The sequence below is a fragment of the Pristiophorus japonicus genome, unplaced genomic scaffold (assembly GCF_044704955.1).
Source record: "Pristiophorus japonicus isolate sPriJap1 unplaced genomic scaffold, sPriJap1.hap1 HAP1_SCAFFOLD_1210, whole genome shotgun sequence".
Lineage (NCBI taxonomy): Eukaryota > Metazoa > Chordata > Chondrichthyes > Pristiophoridae > Pristiophorus > Pristiophorus japonicus.
In genome coordinates, this window is record NW_027250874.1 from 17,810 (window position 1) to 41,738 (window position 23,929).

The 23,929-nt window shown below is 47.2% G+C and overlaps 1 protein-coding gene across 2 annotated transcripts in view; it reads right to left on the reverse strand.

The window, feature by feature from the left end:
• LOC139242085 (CMP-N-acetylneuraminate-beta-galactosamide-alpha-2,3-sialyltransferase 2-like) overlaps positions 1–23,929 on the reverse strand; it is a 70,539-nt gene that overhangs the window by 3,531 nt on the left and 43,079 nt on the right. Inside the window, exons 3-6 of one of the 2 annotated variants that reach the window (XM_070870230.1) lie at positions 20,305–20,479; positions 15,455–15,642; positions 12,922–13,101; positions 11,246–11,291 (exon numbers count right to left, since the gene is read on the reverse strand). In XM_070870230.1, the coding sequence (XP_070726331.1) occupies positions 11,246–11,291; positions 12,922–13,101; positions 15,455–15,642; positions 20,305–20,479 (589 nt within the window). Of the gene's footprint in view, positions 1–11,245; positions 11,292–12,921; positions 13,102–15,454; positions 15,643–20,304; positions 20,701–23,929 lie in introns of both variants that reach the window. The other variant, XM_070870231.1, reaches the window with a different exon arrangement.

Sequence of the window (23,929 nt, forward strand, 5' to 3'; positions counted from 1 at the left end):
ATATAGCGCCTTTCACGACCACCGGACAGCTAAAAGCACTTTACAGCCAATGAAGTACTTTTTTGAATTGTAGTCACTGTTGTAATGTGGGAAACGCGGCAGCCCATATGTGCACAGCAAGCTCCCACAAACAGCAATGTGATAATGACCAGATAATCTGTTTCAGTGATGTTGATTGAGGGATAAATATTGGCCAGGACAATTGGGATAATTCCCCTGCTCTTCAATATATTGCCATGGGATCTTTTACGTCCACCTGAGAGAGCAGACGGGGCCTCGGTTTAATGTCTCATCCAAAAGACAATTGTGAAATATTATAGACTATTCCTGATGCAATGCTGATGTGAGATATTGGATAAGATATGATGTGAGGAACAATTACAGCTGTGAGGAGGGATGATGTGTTAGAAGGATCAAACGAGGCCATATGGGTTGAACTGAAGAACTAAAAATGGGCAATCACACTGCTGGGAGTGTATGATCGACCCCCAGTCAGAGGGAGATAGAAGAGTATATATGTAGGCACACAGAAACATAGAAAATAGGTGCAGGAGTAGGCCATTCGGCCCTTCGAGCCTGCACCACCATTCAATAAGATCATGGCTGATCATTCCCTCAATACCCCTTTCCTGCTTTCTCTCCATACCCCTTGATCTCTTTAGCCGTAAGGGCCATATCTAACTCCCTCTTGAATATATCCAATGAACTGGCATCAACAACTCTCTGCGGTAGGGAATTCCACAGGTTAACAACTCTCTGAGTGAAGAAGTTTCTCCTCATCTCGGTCCTAAATGGCTTACCCCTTATCCAAAGACTATGTCCCCTGGTTCTGGACTTCCCCAACATCGGGAACATTCTTCCCGCATCTAACCTGTCCAGTCCCATCAGAATCTTATATGTTTCTATGAGATCTCCTCTCATCCTTCTAAACTCCAGTGTATAAAGGCCCAGTTGATCCAGTCTCTCCTCATGTGATAGTCCAGCCATCCCTGGAATCAGTCTGGTGAACCTTCGCTGCACTCCCTCAATAGCAAGAACGTCCTTCCTCAGATTAGGAGACCAAAACTGAACACAATATTCCAGGTGAGGCCTCACCAAGGCCCTGTACAACTGCAGTAAGACCTCCCTGCTCCTATACTCAAATCCCCTAGTTATGAAAGCCAACATACCATTTGCCTTCTTCATCGCTTGCTGTACCTGCATGCCAACTTTCAATGACTGATGTACCATGACACCCAGGTCTCGTTGCACCTCCCCTTTTCCTAATCTGCTGCCATTCAGATAATATTCTGCCTTTGTGTTTTTGCCACCAAAGTGGATAACCTCATATTTATCCACATTATACTGCATCTGCCATGCATTTGCCCACTCACCTAACCTGCCCAAGTCACCCTGCAGCCTCTTAGCATCCTCCTCACAGCTCACACCGCCACCCAGTTTAGTGTCATCTGCAAACTTGGAGATATTACACTCAATTCCTTCATCTAAATTATTAATATATATTGTAAAGAGCTGGGGTCCCAGCACTGAGCCCTGCGGCACTCCACTAGTCACTGCCTGCCATTCTGAAAAGGACCCGTTTATCCCGACTCTCTGCTTCCTGTCTGCCAACCAGTTCTCTATCCACGTCAGTACATTATCCCCAATACCATGTGCTTTGATTTTTCACACCAATCTCTTGTGTGAGACCTTGTCAAAAGCCTTTTGAAAGTCCAAATACACCACATCCATTGGTTCTCCCTTGTCCACTCTGCTAGTTACATCCTCAAAAAATTCCAGAAGATTCGTCAAGCATGATTTCCCTTTCATAAATCCATGCTGACTTGGACCGATCCTGTCACTGCTTTCCAAATGAGCTGTTATTTCATCTTTAATAATTGATTCCAACATTTTCCCCACCACTGATGTCAGACTAACCGGTCTATAATTACCCATTTTCTCGCTGCCTCCTTTTTCAAAAAGTGATGTTACATTAGCTACCCTCCAATCCATAGGAACTGATCCAGAGTCGATAGACTGTTGGAAAATGATCACCAATGCATCCACTATTTCTAGGGCCACTTCCTTAAGTATTCTGGGATGCAGACTATCAGGCCCCGGGGATTTATTGGTCTTCAATCTCATCAATTTCCCTAACACAATTTCCCACCTAATAAGGATATCCTTTAGTTCCTCCTTTAGTTAGACCTACTGCCCCCTCGTACAATCGGAAGGTTATTTGTGTCTTCCTTTGTGAAGACAGAACCAAAGTATTTATTCCCCATTATAAATTCATCTGAATCCAACTGCAAGACAACGTTTGTCTTCACTAATCTTTTTCTCTTCACATTTATCGACGCTTTTGCAGTTTTTATGCTCCCTGCAAGCTTCCTCTCGTACTCTATTTTCCCTCTCTTAATTAAACCCTTAGTCTTCCTCTGTTGAATTCTAAATTTCTCCCAGTCCTCAGGTTTGTTGCTTTTTCTGGCCAAATTATATGCGTCTTCCTTGGCTTTAACACTATCCTTAATTTCCCTTGTTAGCCACGGTTGAGCCACTTTCCCCGTTTTATTTTTACTCCAGACAGGGATGTACAATTGCTGAAGTTCATCCATGTGATCTTTAAATGTTTGCCATTGCTTATCCACCGTCAACCCTTTAAGTATCATTTGCCAGTCTATTCTAGCCAGTTCACCCACCCCTCATACCGTCGAAGCTACCTTTCCTTAAGTTCAGGACCCTAGTTTCCGAATTAACTGTGTCACTCTCCATCTTAATAAAGAATTCTACCATATTATGGTCACTCTTCCCCAAGGGGCCTCGCACAAGAAGATTGCTAATTAGTCCCTTTTCATTACACATCACCCAGTCTAGGATGGCCAGCTCTCTAGTTGGTTCCTTGACATATTGGTCTAGAAAACCATCCCTAATACACTCCAGCTCTTCTTCCACTGCATTGCTACCAGCTTGGTTAGCCCAATCAATATGTAGATTAAAGTCGCCCATGATAACTGCTGTACCTTTATTGCACACATCCCTTATTTCTTGTTTGATGCTGTCCCCAACCTCACTACTATTGTTTGGTGGTCTGTACACAACTCCCACTTGTGATTTCTGCCCTTTGGTATTCCGCAGCTCCACCCATACCGATTCCACATCATCCAGGCTAATGTCCCTCCTTACTATTGCATTAATTTCCTCTTTAACCAGCAATGCCACCCCGCCTCCTTTTCTTTTCTGTCTATCCTTCCTAAATGTTGAATACCCCTGGATGTTGAGTTCCGAGCCTTGGTCACCCTGGAGCCATGTCCCCATGATGCCAATGACATCATACCCGTTAACTGCTATCTGCGCAGTTAATTCAACCATCTTATTCCGAATACTCCTCGCATTGAGGCACAGAGCCTTCAGGCTTGTCTTTCTAACACACTTTGCCACTTTAGAATTTTGGTGTAATGTGGCCCTTTTTGTTTTTTGCCTTGGGTTTCTCTGCCTTCCACTTTTATTATTCTCCTTTCTATCTTTTGCTTCTGCCTCCATTTTGTTTTGCTCTATCTCCCTGCATAGGTTCCCATCCCCCTGCCATATTAGTTTAACTCCTCCCCAACAGCGCTAGCAAACACTCCCCCTAGGACATTAGTTCCGGTCCTGCCCAGGTGCAGACCGTCCGGTTTATACTGGTCCCACCTCCCCCAGAACCGGTTCCAATGTCCCAGGAACTTGAATCCCTCCCTTCTGCACCACTCCTCAAGCCACATATTCATCTGAGCTATCCTGCGATTCCTATTCTGACTAACACATTTCTGGGAAGGGCAGTTATAGTCGGGGATTTCACCTACCCGAACATTGACTGGGTAGAATTAGCATGAAAGGTATAGAGGGAGCAGGAGAACTTTTTTTAGCCAGTATGTAGCAAGCAAGAATGGGATGGGGGCGGGGGGGGGGGGGCGGCAGTTCTGGACTTAGTTTTAGGGAATGAAGCTGGGCAACAACAACAACTTGTATTTATATAACGCCTTTAACGTAATGAAATGTCCCAAAGCGCTTCACAGGAATATTATGAGATAAAAATTTGGCAAGGGGCAAAAGTGGGAGAGCATTTAGGTGCTAGTGATCATAATTCAGTTAGATTTAGGGTAATTATGGAAAAGGACAAGGATAGACCAGAAATAAAAGTTCTCAATTGGGGAAAAGCCAATTATACAAAGCTGAGATGGACTGGAAACAGCTACCTGAAGGTAAATCAGTGTCAGAGCAGTGGGAGGCATTTCAAGGAGGAATTAGTGAGGGCTCAGAGCAAGTACGTTCCCTTAAAGAAAAATGATGGGATTAACAAATGTAGAGCCCCCTGAATGTCAAGGGGCATACAGGGGATGATAAAGAAAAGGGAGGTTTAAGACAGATACTGAGGGCTCAATACTGCAGAAACTGGAAAGTGCAGGAGTGAAATTAAAAAGGAAATTAGGAAAGCAAAGAGAGAGCATGAAAAAATATTGGCAAGGAAAACCCAAAGATATTTTATAAATACATTAAGAGCAAGAGGATAACTAAAGAAAGGGTAGGGCCTATAAGACACCATGAAAGATAATCTGTGTGTGGAGGCAGAAGATGTGGGTATGGTTCTTAATGAATGCTTTGCGTCTGTTTTCACGAGACATTGTTTATTTCATCTAATATTTCGCACTCCTCCTCCCGATTGCAAAGTGAGAGAGGAAATATTAAGGGGTTTAGCATTTTGAAAGTGGATAAATCCCCAGGCCCGGATGAAATGTATCCCAGGGTGTTAAGAGAAGCAAGAGAGAAAATAGCAGAGGCTCTGACCATCATTTTCCAATCCTCTCTGGCTACAGGTGTGGTGTCAGAGGACAGGAGGGCTGCTAATGTTGTACCTTTGTTTAAAAAGGGAGAAAGGGATAGATCGAGTAATTACAGGCCAGTAAGCCTAACCTCGGTGGTGGGGAAATTATTGCAAAAATCCTGAGGGACAGGGTAAATCTTCATTTAGAAAGACACGGATTAATCAAGGACAGTCAGCATGGATTTGTTAAGGGAAGATTGTGTCTGACTAACTTGACTGAATTTTTTGAGGAGGTAACAAAGAGGGTCGATGAGAGCAGTGCGTATGATGTAGTGTATATGGACTTTAGCAAAGCTTTTGATAAGGTCCCACATGGCAGACTGCTCACGAAAGTAAAAACCCATGGGATCCAGGGCAAAGTGACAAGTTGGATCCAAAATTGGCTCAGAGGCAGGAAGCGAAGGGTAATGGTTGATGGGTGTTTTTGTGACTGGAAGGATGTTTCCAGTGGGGTTCCACAGAGCTCAGTACTGCGTCCCTCACTTTTTGTGGTATATATCAATGATTTAGACTTGAATGTAGGGGTATGATTAAGAAGTTTGCAGATGACACTAAAATTGGCCGTGTAGTTGATAATGAAGAAGAAAGCTATAGACTGCAGGAAGATATCAATGAACTGATCAGATGGGCAGAACAGTGGCAAATGGAATTTAATCTGGAAAAGTGTGAGGTAATGCATTTGGGGAGGGCTAACAAGACAAGGGAATGCACAATAAATGATAGGATACTGAGAAGTGTAGAGGAATGGAGGGACCTTGGAATGCATGCCTGAAGGTAGCAGGACAGGGAGATAAGGTGATTAAGAAGGCATACGGAATAGAAACATAGAAAATAGGAGCAGTAGTAGGCCATTCGGCCCTTCGCCATTTAATATGATCATGACTGATCCTCTATCTCACACAATATTCCCACTTTTTCCCCATACCCCTTGATAGAAACATACTTGCCTTTGTTAGCTGAGGCATAAAATATAAGAGCAGGGAGGTCATGCTTGAACTGTATAAAACACTAGTTCGGCCACAGCTAGACTACAGCGTGCAGTTCTGCTCACCACATTACAGGAAAGATGTGATTGCACCAGAGAGGGTACAGAGGAGATTTACAAGGATGTTGCCTGGACTGGAGAATTTTAGCTATGAGGAAAGATTGGATAGGCTGGGGTTGTTTTCTTCGGACTTAAAGAAAGATAACTTCGACGGTATGAGATGTGAACTGGCTAGAATAGACTGGCAAATGATACTGAAAGGGTTGATGGTGGATAGGCAATGGCAGACATTTAAAGATCACATGGATCAACTTCAACAATTCTACATCCCTGTCTGGAGTAAAAATAAAACGGGGAAGGTGGCTCAACCGTGGCTAACAAGAGAAATTAGGGATAGTGTTAAATCCAAGGAAGAGGCATATAAATTGGCCAGAAAAAGCAGCAAACCTGAGGACTGGGAGAAATTTAGAATTCAGCAGAGGAGAACAAAGGGTTTAATTAGGAGGGGGGGAAATAGAGTATGAGAGTAAGCTTGCCGGGAACATAAAAACTGACTGCAAAAGCTTCTATAGATATGTGAAGAGAAAAAGATTAGTGAAGACTAATGTAGGTCCCTTGCAGTCGGATTCAAGTGAATTTATAATGGGGAATAAAGAAATGGCAGACCAATTGAACAAATACTTCGGTTCTGTCTTCACGAAGGAAGACACAAATAACCTTCCAGATGTACTAGTGGACCGAGGGTCTAGTGAGAAGGAGGAACTGAAGGATATCCTTATTAGGCGAGAAATTGTGTTAGGGAAATTGATGGGATTGAAGGCCAATAAATCCCCGGGGCCTGAGAGTCTGCATCCCAGAGTACTTAAGGAAGTGGCCCTAGAAATAGTGGATGCTTTGGTGATCATTTTCCAACAGTCTATCAACTCTGGATCAGTTCCTATGGACTGGAGGGTAGCTAATGTAACACCACTTTTTAAAAAGGAGGGAGAGAGAAAACGGGTAATTATAGACCGGTTAGCCTGACATCTGTAGTGGGGAAAATGTTGGAATCAATCATTAAGGATGAAATAGCAGCGCATTTGGAAAGCAGTGACAGGATCAGTCCAAGTCAGCATGGATTTATGAAAGGGAAATCATGCTTGGCGAATCTTCTTGAGTTTTTTGAGGATGTAACTGGTAGAGTGGACAAGGGAGAACCAGTGGATGTGGTGTATTTGGACTTTCAAAGGACTTTTGACAAGGTCACACACAAGAGATTGGTGCGCAAAATCAAAGCACATGGTATTGGGGGTAATGTACTGACGTGGATAGAGAATTGATTGGCAGATAGGAGGCAGAGAGTCAGGATAAATGGGTCCTTTTCAGAATGGCAGGCAGTGACTAGTGGAGTGCCGCAGGGCTCAGTGCTGGGACCCCAGCTCTTTACAATATACATTAATAATTTAGATGAAGGAATTGAATGTAATATCTCCAAGTTTGCAGATGACACTGAACTGGGTGGTGGTGTGAGCTGTGAGGAGGACGCTAAGAGGCTGCAGGGGGACTTGGACAGGTTAGGTGAGTGGACAAATGCATGGCAGATGCAGTATACTGTGGATAAATGTGAGGTTATCCACTTCGGGGGCAAAAACACGAAGGCAGAATATTATCTGAATGGTGGCAGATTAGGAAAAGGGGAGGTGCAACGAGACCTGGGTGTCATGGTTCATCAGTCATTGAAGGTTGGCATGCAGGTACAGCAGGCGGTGAAGATGGCAAATGGTATGTTGGCCTTCATAGCTAGGGGATTGGAGTATAGGAGCAGGGAGGTCTTACTGCAGTTGTACAGGGCCTTGGTGAGACCTCACCTGGAATAGTGTGTTCAGTTTTGGTCTCCTAATCTGAGGAAGGACGTTCTTGCTATTAAGGGAGTGCAGCGAAGATTCACCAGACTGATTCCCGGGATGGCAAGACTGACACATACGAGGAGAGACTGGATCGACTGGGCCTTTATACACTGAAGTTTAGAAGGATGAGAGGGGATCTCATAGAAACGTATAAAATTCTGACGGGACTGGACAGGTTAGATGCAGGAAGAATGTTCCCGATGTTGGGGAAGTCCAGAACCAGGGGACACAGTCTTAGGATAAGGGGTAAGCCATTTAGGACTGAGATGAGGAGAAATGTCTTCACTCAGAGAGTTGTTAACCTGTGGAATTCTCTACTGCAAAGAGTTGTTGATGCCAGTTCATTGGATTTATTAAAGAGGGAGTTAGATATGGCCCTTACGGCTAAAGGGATCAAGGCGTATGGAGAGAAAGCAGGAAAGGGGTACTGAGGGAATGATCAGCCATGATCTTATTGAATGGTGGTGCAGGCTCGAAGGGCCGAATGGCCTACTCCTGCACCTATTTTCTCTGTTTCTATGGAACATAGGAGGCTGAAGAGAGACCTTATTGTGGTGTATATGATTATGAGGAGCCTAGACAGAGTGGATAGGACTGACCTATTCCCCTGAGCAAGGTGATCAATAACCAGGCGGCGTAGATTTAAAGTAATTGGTAAAAGGTTTAGAGGGGACTCGATAGAACTCGCTGCCTGAAAGGGTGACAGGGGCAGAAACCCTCACCACATTTAAACAGTAAATAGATGTGCACTTGAAGTGCCGTAACCTACAGGGCCACCGACCAAGAGCTGGAAAGTGAGATTAGCTCTTGGTCGACCGGGGCAGACACGATGGGCCGAATGCCTCCTTCTGTGCTGTACATTTCTATGATTCTATGATTTTACCTATTCATGGTGGGATGGTGATGTGAGCTATTATAGACAGGCCTGGTGGGATAGAAACATAGAAAGTAGGTGCAGGAGTAGGCCATTCGGCCCTTCGAGCCTGCACCACCATTCAATAAGATCATGGCTGATCTTTCACTTCAGTACCCCTTTCCTGCTTTCTCTCCTACCCCTTGATCCCTTTAGCTGTAAGGGCCATATCTAACTCCCTCTTGAATATATCTAATGAACTGGCATCAACAACTCTCTGCGGCAGGGAATTCCACAGGTTAACAACTCTCTGAGTGAAGACATTTCTCCTCATCTCAGTCCTAAATGGCTTACCCCTTATCCTTAGACTGTGTCCCCTGGTTCTGGACTTCCCCAACATCGGGAACATTCTTCCTGCATCTAACCTGTCCAGTCCCATCAGAATTTTATATGTTTCTATGAGATCCCCTTTCATTCTTCTAAACTCCAGTGAATACAGGCCCAGTTGATCCAGTCTCTCCTCATATGTCAGTCCAGCCATCCCGGGAATCAGTCTGGTGAACCTTCGCTGCACTCCCTCAATAGCAAGAACGTCCTTCCTCGGATTAGGAGACCAAAACTGAACACAATATTCCAGATGAGGCCTCACCAAGGCCCTGTACAACTGCAGTAAGACCTCCCTGCTCCTATACTCAAATCCCCTAGCTATGAAGGCCAACATACCATTTGCCGCCTTCACCGCCTGCTGTACCTGTATGCCAACTTTCAATGACTGATGTACCATGACACCCAGGTCTTGTTGCACCTCCCCTTTTCCTAATCTGCCGCCATTCAGATAATATTCTGCCTTCGTGTTTTTGCCACCAAAGTGGATAACCTCACATTTATCCACATTATACTGCATCTGCCATGCATTTGCCCACTCACCTAACCTGTCCAAGTCACCCTGCAGCCTCTTAGCATCCTCCTCGCAGCTCACACTGCCACCCAGCTTAGTGTGATCTGCAAACTTGGAGATATTACACTCAATTCCTTCATCTAAATCATTGATGTATATTGTAAATAGCTGGGGTCCCAGCACTGAGCCCTGCGGCACCCCCACTAGTCACTGCCTGCCATTCTGAAAAGGACCCGTTTATCCCGACTCTCTGCTTCCTGTCTGCCAACCAGTTCTCTATCCACGTCAGTATATTACCCCCAATACCTTGTGCTTTAATTTTGCACACCACATCCACTGGTTCTCCCTTGTCCACTCTACCAGTTACATCCTCAAAAAATGCTAGAAGATTTGTCAAGCATGATTTCCCTTTCATAAATCCATGCTGACTTGGACCGATCCTGTCACTGCTTTCCAAATGCGCTGCTATTTCATCTTTAATAATTGATTCCAACATTTTCCCCGCTACTGATGTCAGGCTAACTGGTCTATAATTATCCGTTTTCTCTCTCGCTCCTTTCTTAAAAAGTGGTGTTACATTAGCTACCCTTCAGTCCAAAGGAACTGCTCCAGAGTCGATAGACTGTTGGAAAATGATCACCAATGCATCCACTATTTCTAAGTCCACTTCCTTAAGTACTCTGGGGTGCAGACTATCAGGCCCTGGGGATTTATCGGCCTTCAATCCCATCAATTTCCCGAACACAATTTCCCGCCTAATAAGGATTTCCTTCAGTTCCTCCTTCTCACTAGAACCTCGGTCCCCTAGTATTTCCAGAAAGTTATTTGTGTCTTCCTTCGTGAAGACAGAACCGAAGTATTTGTTCAACTGATGTGCCATTTCTTTGTTCCCCATTATAAATTCACCTGAATCTGACTGCAAGGGACCTACGTTTGTCTTCACTAATGTTTTTCTCTTCACATATCTATAGAAGCTTTTGCAGTCAGTTTTTATGTTCCCAGCAAGCTTCCTCTCATACTCTATTTCCCCCTCCTAATTAAACCCTTTATCCTCCTCTGCTGAATTATAAAATTCCCCCAGTCCTCCGGTGTGCTGCTTTTTCTGGCCAATTTATATGTCTCGTCCTTGGATTTAACACTATCCCTAATTTCCCTTGTTAGCCACGGTTGAGCTACCTTCCCCGTCTTATTTTTACTCCAGACAGGGATGTACAATTGTTGAAGTTCATCCATGTGATCTTTAAATGTTTGCCATTGCCTATCCACCGTCAACCCTTTAAGTATCATTCGCCAGTCTATTCTAGCCAATTCACGTCTCATACCATCGAAGTTACCCTTCCTTAAGTTCAGGACTCTAGTCTCTGAATTAACAGTGTCACTCTCCATCTTAATAAAGAATCCAACATATTATGGTGATTTTCTTGGTTCAACCTTTTTTTTTGTTGGAACAGAAGCAAAAAGATTGTCCCTGGATTAAACAATGTAAGGGAACTCTCGCAGAAACCTTAGCTGCAAGAACACAATCTGAACACTCGGAATTCTCCTGGTTAGAGGGATTAGATTGTCGGCTTCAGACACAGACACACACACAATACACACAGAAATTATACATGCACTGAAATATGCAAACACAGATACACGCAGACACACATGGACATATGTACATAACATACACTTGCTTATTCATATTTTTATTTTCACACCTACACACACTAAACTCACATACCTGGTCATGTGGACATGGTACATGTCAAAAATACATTAACATAAAAACAGGTTGTCTCACCTTGTCTTGATCTGCTTTAATGTGTTTTCTCACCCTCATGAAGGTCCTGGAAGGGAAGAGATAACACAAGTGGGGTGTCGGTGCAGTGTGTATTGCCAGCGTAATGCATAAAGAAGCAGCAGGGAAAGGAGACCCAAGTGTGAGTGGGGGAAGTTGGACAGGTCTCCTTCACTAGGCTCCTGCTGGACGAACCAGAAGAGAAGGACGATGTGTGGACCATCAACACCAAGGTATCGAGCGCCTGCAAAACTACCTCGACATTCGACAGGAGCAAAGTCAGGGAGCACTGCTTCACACAAAAGTGGAAATTAGGAACTCTCTTCCCCAAAAAGGCTGTGGATGGTGGGCGTCAATTGGAGCTTTCAAGATGGAGATCGATCGACTTTTGTTGGGTAAGCGTATCGGGGGATATGGAGCAAAGCGGGTAAATGGAGTTGAGACACACATCAGCCGGGAGCTGATTGACTGTTGGAACAGGCTCGAGAGGCTGAATGGCCTCCTCCTGTTCAAAATGTTCCTAAGCAAGGGAACGGAACTGCACAGCAGTTAAGAGAGTTGGGGATTCGATGAGCAGGTTGTGGGTGTAATGAACACTTGGAGGGATTGGAATAGGGAGTGATGGGAGTGGACAGGCCGGAGCTGAGTGGCAATGATGCAGTTCACGGCATTGAGTAAAAAGGGAGGGATTGGAAATGGGCTGATGGTTGGTGAGGACAGTGGAGGCAGGGTGAGATGTAACAAGAGAGAACAGTCATGTCGTTAAGCATTGCTCCAAGGTAGTGGAGTGGAGTTGGGAGGGGATAGTGAGGAGAAGGGATTGGGTTTCATGTAGGAGGTGTTTGAGGAGGGCGGGGAGAAACTGTGCAGTTTGTGGGGCTGGGGCTGAGTGTGAACAGAAAGTATCCCGGAGAACTGAGATAGTAACTGCAAGTTAACCCCAGCACAAGTGTGAAGCTTGCATGTGAAGGTAAAGAACTGAATGAGAAAAAGCCATTCAGTACAGGATATGGTAGTGTAGTGATTCTGTTACTGGACTAACTATCCAGAAAATGTGTGTTTAAATCCCACAAATACAGTTTCAGAATTGAATTCAGTTTTTAAAAAGCTGGTTTCAGTCAAAGTGAACCTGAAGCTGTCAGATTGTCGTAAAAACCCAACTGGTTCATGAATGTCCTTTAGGGAAAGAAACCTGCCGCCCTTACCCGGTCTGGGTCTATAGGTGACTCCAGCCCCACAGCAATATGATTTAAGTCTTAACTGCCCTCTGAATTGGCCCAGCGAGTTGTATCAAACAGAAGCAGGTCCACTCACTTCTCTGGGCAACCAATAAAGACCGGCCTTGCCAGTGACACCCACATTCCTGGAATTCATTTAAAAAACGAGCCCTGACACATATCCGACCCAACCCATATACTGCCCGGCAACATCTACCCTGCCCTCAAATGGAAATCAAGCAATATCTGCCTGTCCCATCAGCTTCACCAGCTCCTGACCTGGCTATTCCCACGTCACACAATGTAGTCAATCATCTCCATCAGCCCTAATCTGCACCCAAACCAGATATCCACTGACATTTACGGGCAAACCCAACCCACCGTAGGTGGACATGTTCAGTGGGCTGGAGGGCTCCCCTTACACATGGTTGCTGTGTTTTAGTCGGATTACGTTTTACTTACGACATGTGGTTTTCTGCTGAGAAGGCATTGGCGAACCACAGCAGGTCGCGAGGTTTGAAGGGGACCAGCACCAGGTGAACATTGGGTTGCAGGTCCTGGGCACTCTCTGGGTACATGAAGTGATGGGTGGTTTTGCTGCCCACGTCTGCCTCATACCCCTTGGTCACTGCTTTGTTCATCCTGAGTAGGAGAGTCGAAGTGTTACTGCCTTACACAAGCTGACATGAGCTCAACAGTCATCTCCTGTCAAAAGTGCAAGGTACAGTCTCCACATGGTGAGATCTCCATTCCCAACGTGTGGCCTGGGCAGCTGGCGCATACAGACACGGCAAATTACCACAAACAGCTCAATGGCATTTCTCTTGATGATAATCAGATCCTTGTCCTTTAATATCTGTGGATCCCTGGCTCTGTAACCATGGCGGGGGGCGGGGGGCGCACGATAACTCTGTAACTGGGGGGATGGGGGGGCAACTCTAACGGGGCGGGGGCGGGGGAGGGATCATGTAACCAGGGGTGGGGAAGGAACGATGACTCTGTAACCGTGGGGGATACCCTATAACCAGGGGGATGGGGCTCTATAACCGGGAGGCAGGGGGGGGGGTGCTCTGTAACCGGGAGGCAGGGGGGGGGGTGCTCTATAACCGGGAGGCAGGGGGGGGGGGGGGGGATGGGGCTCTATAACCGGGAGGCAGGGGGGGGGGGTGCTCTGTAACCGGGAGGCAGGGGGGGGGGGGGGATGGGGCTCTATAACCGGGAGGCAGGGGGGGGGGGGGGATGGGGCTCTATAACCGGGAGGCAGGGGGGGGGGGTGCTCTGTAACCGGGAGGCAGGGGGGGGGGGGGGGATGGGGCTCTATAACCGGGAGGCAGGGGGGGGGGGGATGGGGCTCTATAACCGGGAGGCAGGGGGGGGGGGTGCTCTGTAACCGGGGGGGGGATTTGCTCCACCAGATTATCACCACACGTTCTACACACGAGCCTTTTCGAGACGGTCAGAGAAACCTATAATATTTAATTGAAGCAGAGTCAGCGTGGTTTTATGAAATGGAAATCATGTTTGACAAATTTGCTGGAGCTCTTTGAGGATGTAACGAGCAGGGTGGGTAAAGGGGGAACCAGTGGATGTGGTGTATTTGGATTTCCAGAAGACATTCGACAAGGTGCCACATAAAAGGTTACTGCACAAGATAAAAGTTCACGGGGTTGGGGGTAATATATTAGCATGGATAGAGGATTGGCTAACTAACAGAAAACAGAGAGTTGGGATAAATGGGTCATTTTCTGGTTGGCAAACAGTGACTAGTGGGGTGTCGCAGGGATCGGTGCTGGGGCCTCAACTATTTACAATCTATATTAATGACTTGGATGAAGGGACCAAGTGTAATGTAGCCAAGTTTGCTGATGAATCAAAGCTGGTTAGGAAAGCAAATTGTGAGGAGGACACAAAAAATCTGCAAAGGGATATAGACAGGCTAAGTGAGTGGGCAAAAATTTGGCAGATGGAGTATAATGTGGGAAAATGTGAGGTTATCCACTTTGGCAGAAATAATAAAAAAGCAAATTATAATTTAAATGGACAAAAATTGCAAAGTGCTGCTGTACAGAGGGACCTGGGGGTCCTTGTGCATGAAACACAAAAGGTTAGTTTGCAGGTACAGCAAGTAATCAGGAAGGCAAATGGAATGTTGGCCTTTATTGCAAGGGGGATAGAGTATAAAAGCAGAGAAGTCCTGCTACCACTGTACAGGGTATTGGTGAGGCCACACCTGGAGTACTGCGTACAGTTTTGGTTTCCGTATTTAAGGAAGGATATACTTGCATTGGAGGCTGATTCCGGAGATGAGGGGGTTGATTTATGAGGGTAGGTTGAGCCTATACTCATTGTTCAGAAGAATGAAAGGTGATCTTATCGAAATATATCAGATAATGAGGGGGCTCGATAAGGTGGATGCAGAGAGGATATTTCCACTCATAGGGGTGATAAGGGAATAAAGGGTTATGGGGAGTGGGCAGGGAAGTGAGCTGAGTCCATGATAGGATCAGCCATGATCTTATTAAATGGCGGAACATGCTCAAGGGGCCAGGTGACCTACTCCTGCTCCTATTTCTTATGTTCTTATGAATACTCCTTGTCCTATCCATTGAGATCGCAACCTTGGGACAGAAGACTGAGTGGAGTGGGTTTTAACCCTGAGCATTAAAGGCCAGGATCGGACTGGAAGATTTTTTTGGGTCAGGAAGAGCTGACCCCACAAGAATTTAAAACAAAAACGGAAACGTACCTTTTGCAGGCCCTTTACGGATCGCTGGTGAATTGCAGGCAGCTTTGGGAGAGTGGCGCGGTGCACAATGCCCTAGTGTCCCAGACTGGGGCTCCTGCCCGGGGCAGCCCTGTCGCACTCCCTGGGGGGGCAGCGAGGGGGAATGCAGGGCGGTGCAGGGCTACACGTTCCCCAATGGGTGGGGCATTACTGCCCCCATCCTCCCAGCCCAGGGCAGCTAACATACAGCTGTCACAGTCTGAAACTTACCGTATAACCAAGTGCTGCGAATCAATCAGCTTCCCGTAATTCGAGCCTTTCAGATTGCCAGAATTGCCAACAACGGCACACCTGCGGCACCAGCAGGGAGTGGTGGCCAGTGGTGGAGCGGTTTTGGGCACAACCTCGAACAGCCTGCTCACCACCTGGCTCAGCTTCAGTCTCCGTGACTGTAACCTCTGGGGGAAGGAGGAGAAAGTGTGAGTGTCTGTACAATCAACTGCTGCCAGTCAGGGGATCAGAGGGTGAGGGCAGGGTCAGGGCAGGTCAGGGGTGGGATCAGGGTCAGCGCAGGTCAGGGGGTCAGAGGTGGAATCAGGGTCAGCGCAGGTCAGGGGTGGGATCAGGGACAGAGGGTAAGATCAGGGTCAAAGCAGGTCAGAGGGTGGGATCAGGGTCAGGGGGTAGGATCAGGGTCAGGGTGGGGTAGGATCAGGGTCAGTGGGTGGGGTCAGGGGGTAGGATCAGGGTCAGGGGGTAGGATCAGGGTCAGTGGGTGGGGTCGGGGGTGGGATCAGGGTCGGGGGTGGGATCAGGGTCAGGGGGTCGGGGGTGGGATCGGGGTCAGGGGCTCGGGGGTGGGATCGGGGTCAGGGGGTCGGGGGTGGGATCAGGGTCAGCGTGGGTCAGGGGGTGGGATCTGGGTCAGAGCGGGAGATGAGCTGAGGCAGGGGCGAAGACAGGTGAATTTACGGCGGTGGAAATAAGCGGTCTTCTAAATCACACAAAGTTGATCAATTCTCACATGTAATCCTGGAAAAACATTTTTGTGGCGGAGGAACGGTGAGAGATCGTGGTGTAGGTGCGGCAAACGAGGGTCCGGAGCCCAGGAGAGCCGAGGGTTCGGGCAGCACTGGCCTGGCCACACTGCGATATGTGCGCACTAGGTCCGGGCAGCAGAGCAAGTCTCCAGTCGTCCTGGTTAACCCTTGCCACTGGATAAAGGCCTAGCTCTGTCAAGCCCATGTGGTGGCTGATGTGCAACGGTCACCACACGTTAAAAAAATCCACGGACAGGCATCTTCCACCCCTGGAGTTCAGGACTGGAATATTGGGTCTTTCATGGAAACATCTGTGAACCCATGTCGAAGTAGGACCTCAAAGGTAGTAATCACAGGATTGCTATCAGTGCCAGGTGCTGGTCAGAGCAGGATAGTTCAGATGAATACGTGGCTTGAGGAATGGTGCAAGGGGGAGGGATTGAAATTCCTGGGACATTGGAACTGGTTCTGGGGGAGGTGGGACCAATACAAACTGGACGATCTGCACCTGGGCAGGACCAGAACCAATGTCCTAGACGGAATGTTTGCTAGTGCTGTTGGGGAGGGTTTAAACTAATATGGCAGGGGGATGGGAACCAATGCAGGGAGACAGAGGGAAGTAAACAGGGGGCAGAAGCAAAAGGTAGGAAGGAGAAAAGTAAGAGTGGAGAGCAGAGAAATCAAGGGCAAAAATCAAAAAGGGCCACATTACAACATAATTCTAAAAGGACAAAGAGTGTTAAAAACAAATCTGAAGGCTCTGAGTCTCAATGCGAGGAACATTCGTAATAAGGTGGATGAATTAACTGCACAGATAGCTGTTAACAGATATGATGTAATTGGCATCACGGAGACATGGCTCCAGGGTGACCAAGGCTGGGAACTCAACATCCAGGGGTATTCAATATTCAGGAAGGATAGACAAAAAGGAAAAGGAGGTGGGGTAGCGTTACTGGTTAAAGAGGAGATTAACACAATAGTAAGGAGGGACATTAGCTTGGATGATTTGGAATCTATATGGGTAGAGCTGCGGAATACCAAAGGGCAGAAAACATTAGCGGGAGTTGTGTACAGACCACCAAACAGTAGTAGTGAGGTTGGGGATGGCATCAAACAGGAAATTAGGGACACGTGCAATAAAGACAGTTATCATGGGTGACTTTAATCTACATATAGATTGGGCTAACCAAACTGGTAGCAATACAGTGGAGGAGGGTTTCCTGGAGAGTATGAGGGATGGTTTTCTAGACCAATATGTCGAGGAACCAACTAGAGAGCAGGCCATCCTAGACTGGGTGTTGTGTAATGAGAGAGGATTAATTAACAATCTTGTTGTGCGAGGCCCCTTGGGGAAGAGTGACCATAATATGGTGGAATTCTACATTAAGATGAAGAGTGACACAGTTAATTTAGAGACTAGGGTCCTGAACTTAAAGAAAAGTAACTTTGATGGTATGAGGCGTGAATTGTCTAGGATAGACTGGCGAATGATACTTAAGGGGTTGACGGTGGATAGGCAATGGCAGACATTTAAAGATCATGTGGATGAATTACAACAATTCTACATCCCTGTCTGGTGTAAAAATAAAACGGGGAAGGTGGTTCAACCGTGGCTAACAAGAGAAATTAGGGAAAGTGTTAAATCCAAAGGAAGAGGCATATAAATTGGCCAGAAAAAGCAGCAAACCTGAGGAGTGGGAGAAATTTAGAATTCAGCAGAGGAGGACAAAGGGTTTAATTAGGAGGGGGAAAATAGAGTATGAGAGTAAGCTTGCAGGGAATATAAAAACTGACTGCAAAAGCTTCTATAGATATGTGAAGAGAAAAAGATTAGTGAAGACTAATGTAGGTCCCTTGTAGTCAGAATCAGGGGAATTTATAATGGGGAATAAGGAAATGGCAGACCAATTGAACAAATACTTTGGTTCTGTCTTCGCTAAGACAGACACAAATAACCTCCCGAAAATACTAGGGGACCGAGGGTCTAGCAAGAAGGAGGAACTGAGGGAAATCCTTATTAGTCAGGAAATGGTGTTAAGGAAATTGATGGGATTGAAGGCCGATAAATCCCCAGGACCTGATAGTCTGCATCCCAGAGTGCTTAAGGAAGTGGCCCTAGAAATAGTGGATGTATTGGTGATCATATTCCAACATTCCATGGACTCTGGATCAGTTCCTATGGATTGGAGGGTAGCTAATGTAACCCCACTTTTTAAAAAAGGAGGGAGAGAGAAAACAGGGAATTATAGACTGGTTAGCCTGACATCGGTAGTGGGGAAAATGCTGGAATTAATTATTAAAGATGTAATAGCAGCTCATTTGGAAAGCAGTGACAGGATTGGTCCAAGTCAACATGGATTTATGAAAGGGAAATCATGCTTGACAAATCTTCTAGAATTCTTTTGAGGATGTAACTAGTAGAGTGGACAAGGGAGAACCAGTGGATGTGGTGTATCTGGACTTTCAAAAGGCTTTTGACAAGGTCACACACAAGAGATTAGTGTGCAAAATTAAGGCACATGGAATTGGGGGTAATGTATTAATGTGATAGAGAACTGGTTGGCAGATAGGAAGCAAAGAGTGGGAATAAATGGGTCCTTTTCAGAATGGTAGGCAGTGACTAGTAGGGTACCACAAGGTTCAGTGCTGGGACCCCAGCTATTTACAATATACATTAATGACTTAGACAAAGGAATTGAATGTAATATCTCCAAGTTTGCAGATGACACTAAGCTGGGTGGCAGTGTGAGCTGTGAGGAGGATGCTAAGAGGCTGCAGGGTGACTTGAACAGGTTAGGTGAGTGGGCAAATGCATGGCAGATGCAGTATAATGTGGATAAGTGTGAGGTTATCCACTTTGGTGGCAAAAACAGGAAGGCAGATTATCTGAATGGTGACAGATTAGTAAAAGGAGAGGTGCAACGAGACCTGGGTGTCATGGTACATCAGTCATTGAAAGTAGGCATGCAGGTACAGCAGGCGGTGAAGAAAGCCAATGGCATGTTGGTCTTCATAGCAAGAGGATTTGAGTATCGGAGCAGGGGAGGTCTTACTGCAGTTGTACAGGGTCTTGGTGAGACCACACCTTGAGTATTGTGTGCAGAATTGGTCTCCTAATCTGAGGAAGGACATTCTTGCTATTGAGGGAGTGCAGCGAAGGTTCACCAGACTGATCCCGGGATGTCAAGACTGACATATTCACTGGAATTTAGAAGAATGAGAGGGGACCTCGTAGAAGCATATAAAATTCTGATGGGTTTAGACAGGTTAGATGCAGGAAGAATGTTCCCGATGTTGGGAAAGTCCAGAACCAGTGGTCACAATCTAAGGATAAGGGGTAAGCCATATCGGACCGAGATGAGGAGAAACTTTTTCACCCAGAGAGTGGTGAACCTGTGGAATTCTCTACCACAGAAAGTTGTTGAGGCCAGTTCATTGGATATATTCAAAAGGGAGTTAGATATGGCCTTTATGGCTAAAGGGATCAGGGAGAGAAAACAGGAATGGGGTACTGAAGTTGCATGATCAGCCATGATCATATTGAATGGTGGTGCAGGCTCGAAGGGCTGAATGGCCTACTCCTGCACCTATTTTCTATGTTTCTATGAAGCAAGTCATCCTCGTTCGCTGGACTGCCTATGATGTAATCCTGGACAGAGAATAACAGCAGGCTATTGGAGCATGGGGTTCATCACAATTGAATATAATTCTGTCCCCAGTTAACATCTACATGTACAATTTCTGAGAAGTGGGTAGTGATTGTCTATTTCCCCTCACCATCAACCCCTCTCTCTCTGACCGTCCCTCCCCCCTCCATCTCCGCCCCATCCCCCAGTTCCTCCACCTCACTCTCCCCTCCACCGCCTCCTCACCCCCCCCCCCCCCCCCCCGGCCACCTCCTCACCCCCCCCCCCCCAGCCACCTCCTCACACCACGCCCCCCCCCCGGCAACCTCCTCACCCCTCCCCCCCGGCCACCTCCTCACACCACGCCCCCCCCCGGCAACCTCCTCACCCCTCCCCCCCGGCCACCTCCTCACCACCCCCCCCCCCCCCGCCCCCATCCTGAGCATTAACTCACCAGCCACCACAGAAGCACATCTTGGGGAATCTTGTCATTACTTTTGGTCAGTTGTGGCTCAATGCTTGAATTAAATCGCTGGTCAAACCAGTGGGAGATGCCTCGGTCCGTGATACAGGTCTCACAGCTGCAAGATCTCTTCATACACAAAGGTCCTTCCTTCACCAGGCTGAGTCTGTAGATAAAGAACATGGAAGGTACGAAACAGCAGATAGCAAGGAGAGACTTGATCCTTGTGTGAAACCTCATTTTGAAATGGCAGACCATGGTGCAGCCCAGCGGCAAGTCTCGGGGCAACTCTCCGCTCCTGGGCTTGCTGAAGCTGGGATTGGTGTTACAGTCCGGGCTCTTCACTAACTATGGTCTCTGATGGTCTTTCATCCTTCAACGCCAGTTCTGAGCATAAAATAATAAATTAGTCAAATATGATGACAGAAAAAACCTGGTTATTCTACAAAGGGGGTTAATAGTGTAAGGGAGGGAAGTAACTTAAATCAAACATATATAATATCATACATCCAACATGCTCCCCCCAGCAATACTGGGGTGGGCGGGAAATCACAGAGACCGTCGTGTCTTGTTTGTCTTATGTTTCATTGTCACCATCTCCATCCAGGACAGGCAACATTCTGATCTGAAAGGCTCCTGGAGCAACCTGTTGTTCAAAGACCTGTGACCCTGTGACTGAAGACCCACCAGACCAGGTAAAGAACCAGCCCCACAGTGCAAGGCACCAGTGGGAAGGGAACGAGCAGGAGGGAAATGAGACAAATCAAGGATTGCCGTGGTTAGGTTGTAAGATAATCCCATTACGTCGGACCCCGAGAGTACTGCAGCCCCTCCCAGTCACACACCATCCCAACTGGGAAATATATCGTCGTTCCTTCATCGTCGCTGGGTCAAAATCCTGGAACTCCCTCCCCAGCAGCACTGTGGGAGCACCTTCACCACACGGACTGCAGCGGTTCAAGGCGGCTCACCACCTTCTCAAGGGGCAATTAGGGATGGGCAATAAATGCCGACCTTGCCAGCGACGCCCACATCCCAGGAATGAATTAAAACAAGATAGAATGTGCCTTTGGCTGACCTGGGGATGTACCTATTTAGAGCACTAACATCCTGTGACTGGAAACGGCACGGGCCTCAGCAGCAGCACAATGCATTGTGTCTTGCTCTACTCTCCCTCCCTATAAAACCGTGTGAGGGGAGAATCACTGTTGCTGTCCAAAAACACTGCTGCTTTTTAAATATAAAAGGCAAGTATTTTCAGCTGTTGAAATGCAGCAGTGACTGCCCAGGTTCTCTGATGCTGCTTCCCTCTGGGGAAGGGCAATGTTCCTGCTGCTGCAGAGAGCCTCCCTGATTCGGCGAACTGTGAGAGGTCGCTGCTATCACCTGCTGCATAAAGGTTAAGGGGCATGGTGACCTTGCTGGGCATAGGCAGTGCTGTCCATGCCCTGGTGCGAGGCTCATCTTATGGCTGCAGCAGGCGACCTAGCTCAGTCACGGCCTCCTCGGTGAGTTCCTGAGACATTGCCCCCAAGCAAAGTGCCCCTCTGGAGACCCTCTGTGGGCAAGGCCTCCTGTGCAGGCTCCTCCTCCTCATCCGTCTAGCTGCTCCTACTCTCTGCTGCACCCCCTCGTCCTCCAACCCCGAAGGCAGACCTGCCAGACAACACGTGACTGCAGTAAAGCAAAGACAAAAGCAGTCCAGCACCAGCAAAAACTAGTTAGCAGAAGTCAGGGGAGTAGAAGGCAGAAATTAGGCCCAAAGCACTATGAGGGTAACCAGTAAATTCAAGGGACAAACCGAGAGTCTCACTTCCTTCTTGTCCACAACAAGTTGTATTATGTATGTAAATATAAAAGACAAGTATTTTCAGCTGTTTAAATGTTGTCCTTCCTCAGAGGGAAACATTACCAATGTGTAAGACTTGCCACCAGGGGGCGCACCTGTGGGAGACCTAAGGGTCACCTGCACCATGGGCAAGCAGGTATAAAAGGCAGTCTACCAGGCTGCCTCCTCACTCTGGAATTACAATAAAGAGACCAAGGTCACAACAGTTTGAGCTGAAGATATACAGTCTTATGGAGTTATTCTAAATGTAACAATTGGTGACGAGTAACAGATCACGAACTTTCACACCGTTATGGCTACCGTTGGTATTGAGAGATTTGTTGAGGGTGATGATTGGGAAGCTTTCATTGAGAGTCTTGACCAGTACTTCGTGGCCAACGAGCTGGAAAAGGAAGAAACCGCTGTCAAGCGCAGGGTGATTCTCCCCACCGTTTGCGGGTCCACGATATATGGCCTCATCAAAAATCTGCTAGCACCAACGAAACCAATGGAGAAGATAAATGAAGAGTTGCACACGCTGGTTAAGGAATACCTCAAGGAGACCATCTTGATGGCCAGGTATCGCTTTTATACACACCATCGCTCCGAGGACCAGGATGTGGTGAGCTATGTCGCCGACCTAAGACGCCTTGCGGGACCGTGCGTATTTGATGGATTTTTGGGGGAAGTGTTGCGGGACTTTTCCGTGCTTGGAATCGGCCACGAGGTCATTCTTCACAAACTGCTGTCTGCCGAATCCCTAGATCTGATCAAGGCCATCACGATAGTCCAGGCTTTCATGTCCACGACGATAACACTAAACAGATATCGTTGCAGCATCAAAACTCACCGGCAAGTACTGTGCATAAAATAACACCTTCAGCAGGCAGAACTGTACATGGCAGGGCCTACACACCCGCAGAGGCCAGACCTAGGATAACTCAGAGTCCGCCGTGGGGCGTGAATGTGAATCCATTAGCACCATGTTGGCGCTGCAGGGGGAATCATCGAGCCCATCAATGTCGATTCAAGCACTACGTGTGCAAGGGCTGTGGGATAATGGGGCCCCTCCAGCGACTGTGCAAACGTGCTGTGACTCACCACGTGGCAGAGGATGATCGATCCGGCGCGGATCACGCTGAACGAGTGAGAGAGGCAACTCAACCCGAGGCTGAAGAGGAAGTGTATGGGTACACACCTTCACCACCAAAAGCCCTCTCATTATGTTAAAAGTCAAATTAAACGGCATTCCAGTTTCCATGGAATTGGACACGGGGGCGAGTCAGTCAATTATGAATCAGAAGGCTTTTGGGAAACTGTGGGGCAACAAGGCACAAAGGCCAAAACTGAGCCCGATCCACACCAAGCTGCGCACTTACACCAAAGAGCTCATACCAGTCATTGGCAGTGCAGCAGTGAAGGTGTCGTACTGTGCATGATTTACCACTATGGATTGTACCAGGCGATGGCCCAACGCTGTTCGGCAGAAGCTGGCTAGGAAAGATCCGATGGAACTGGGACGACATCAAAGCACTGTCTTTGGTTGATGATGCCTCGTGCACCCAGGTGCTCAACAAATTCCCGTCGTTATTCGAGCCAGGCATCGGCAACTTCACAGGCACCAAGGTGCAGATCCATCTAGTCCCTGATGCATGACCCGTTCATCACAAGCCCCGAGCGGTTCCATACATGATGCGAGAGAAAGTCGAGATCGAACTGGACAGACTTCAACGAGAGGGAATCATATCGCCAGTCGAGTTCAACGAGTGGGCCAGTCCGATTGTTCAG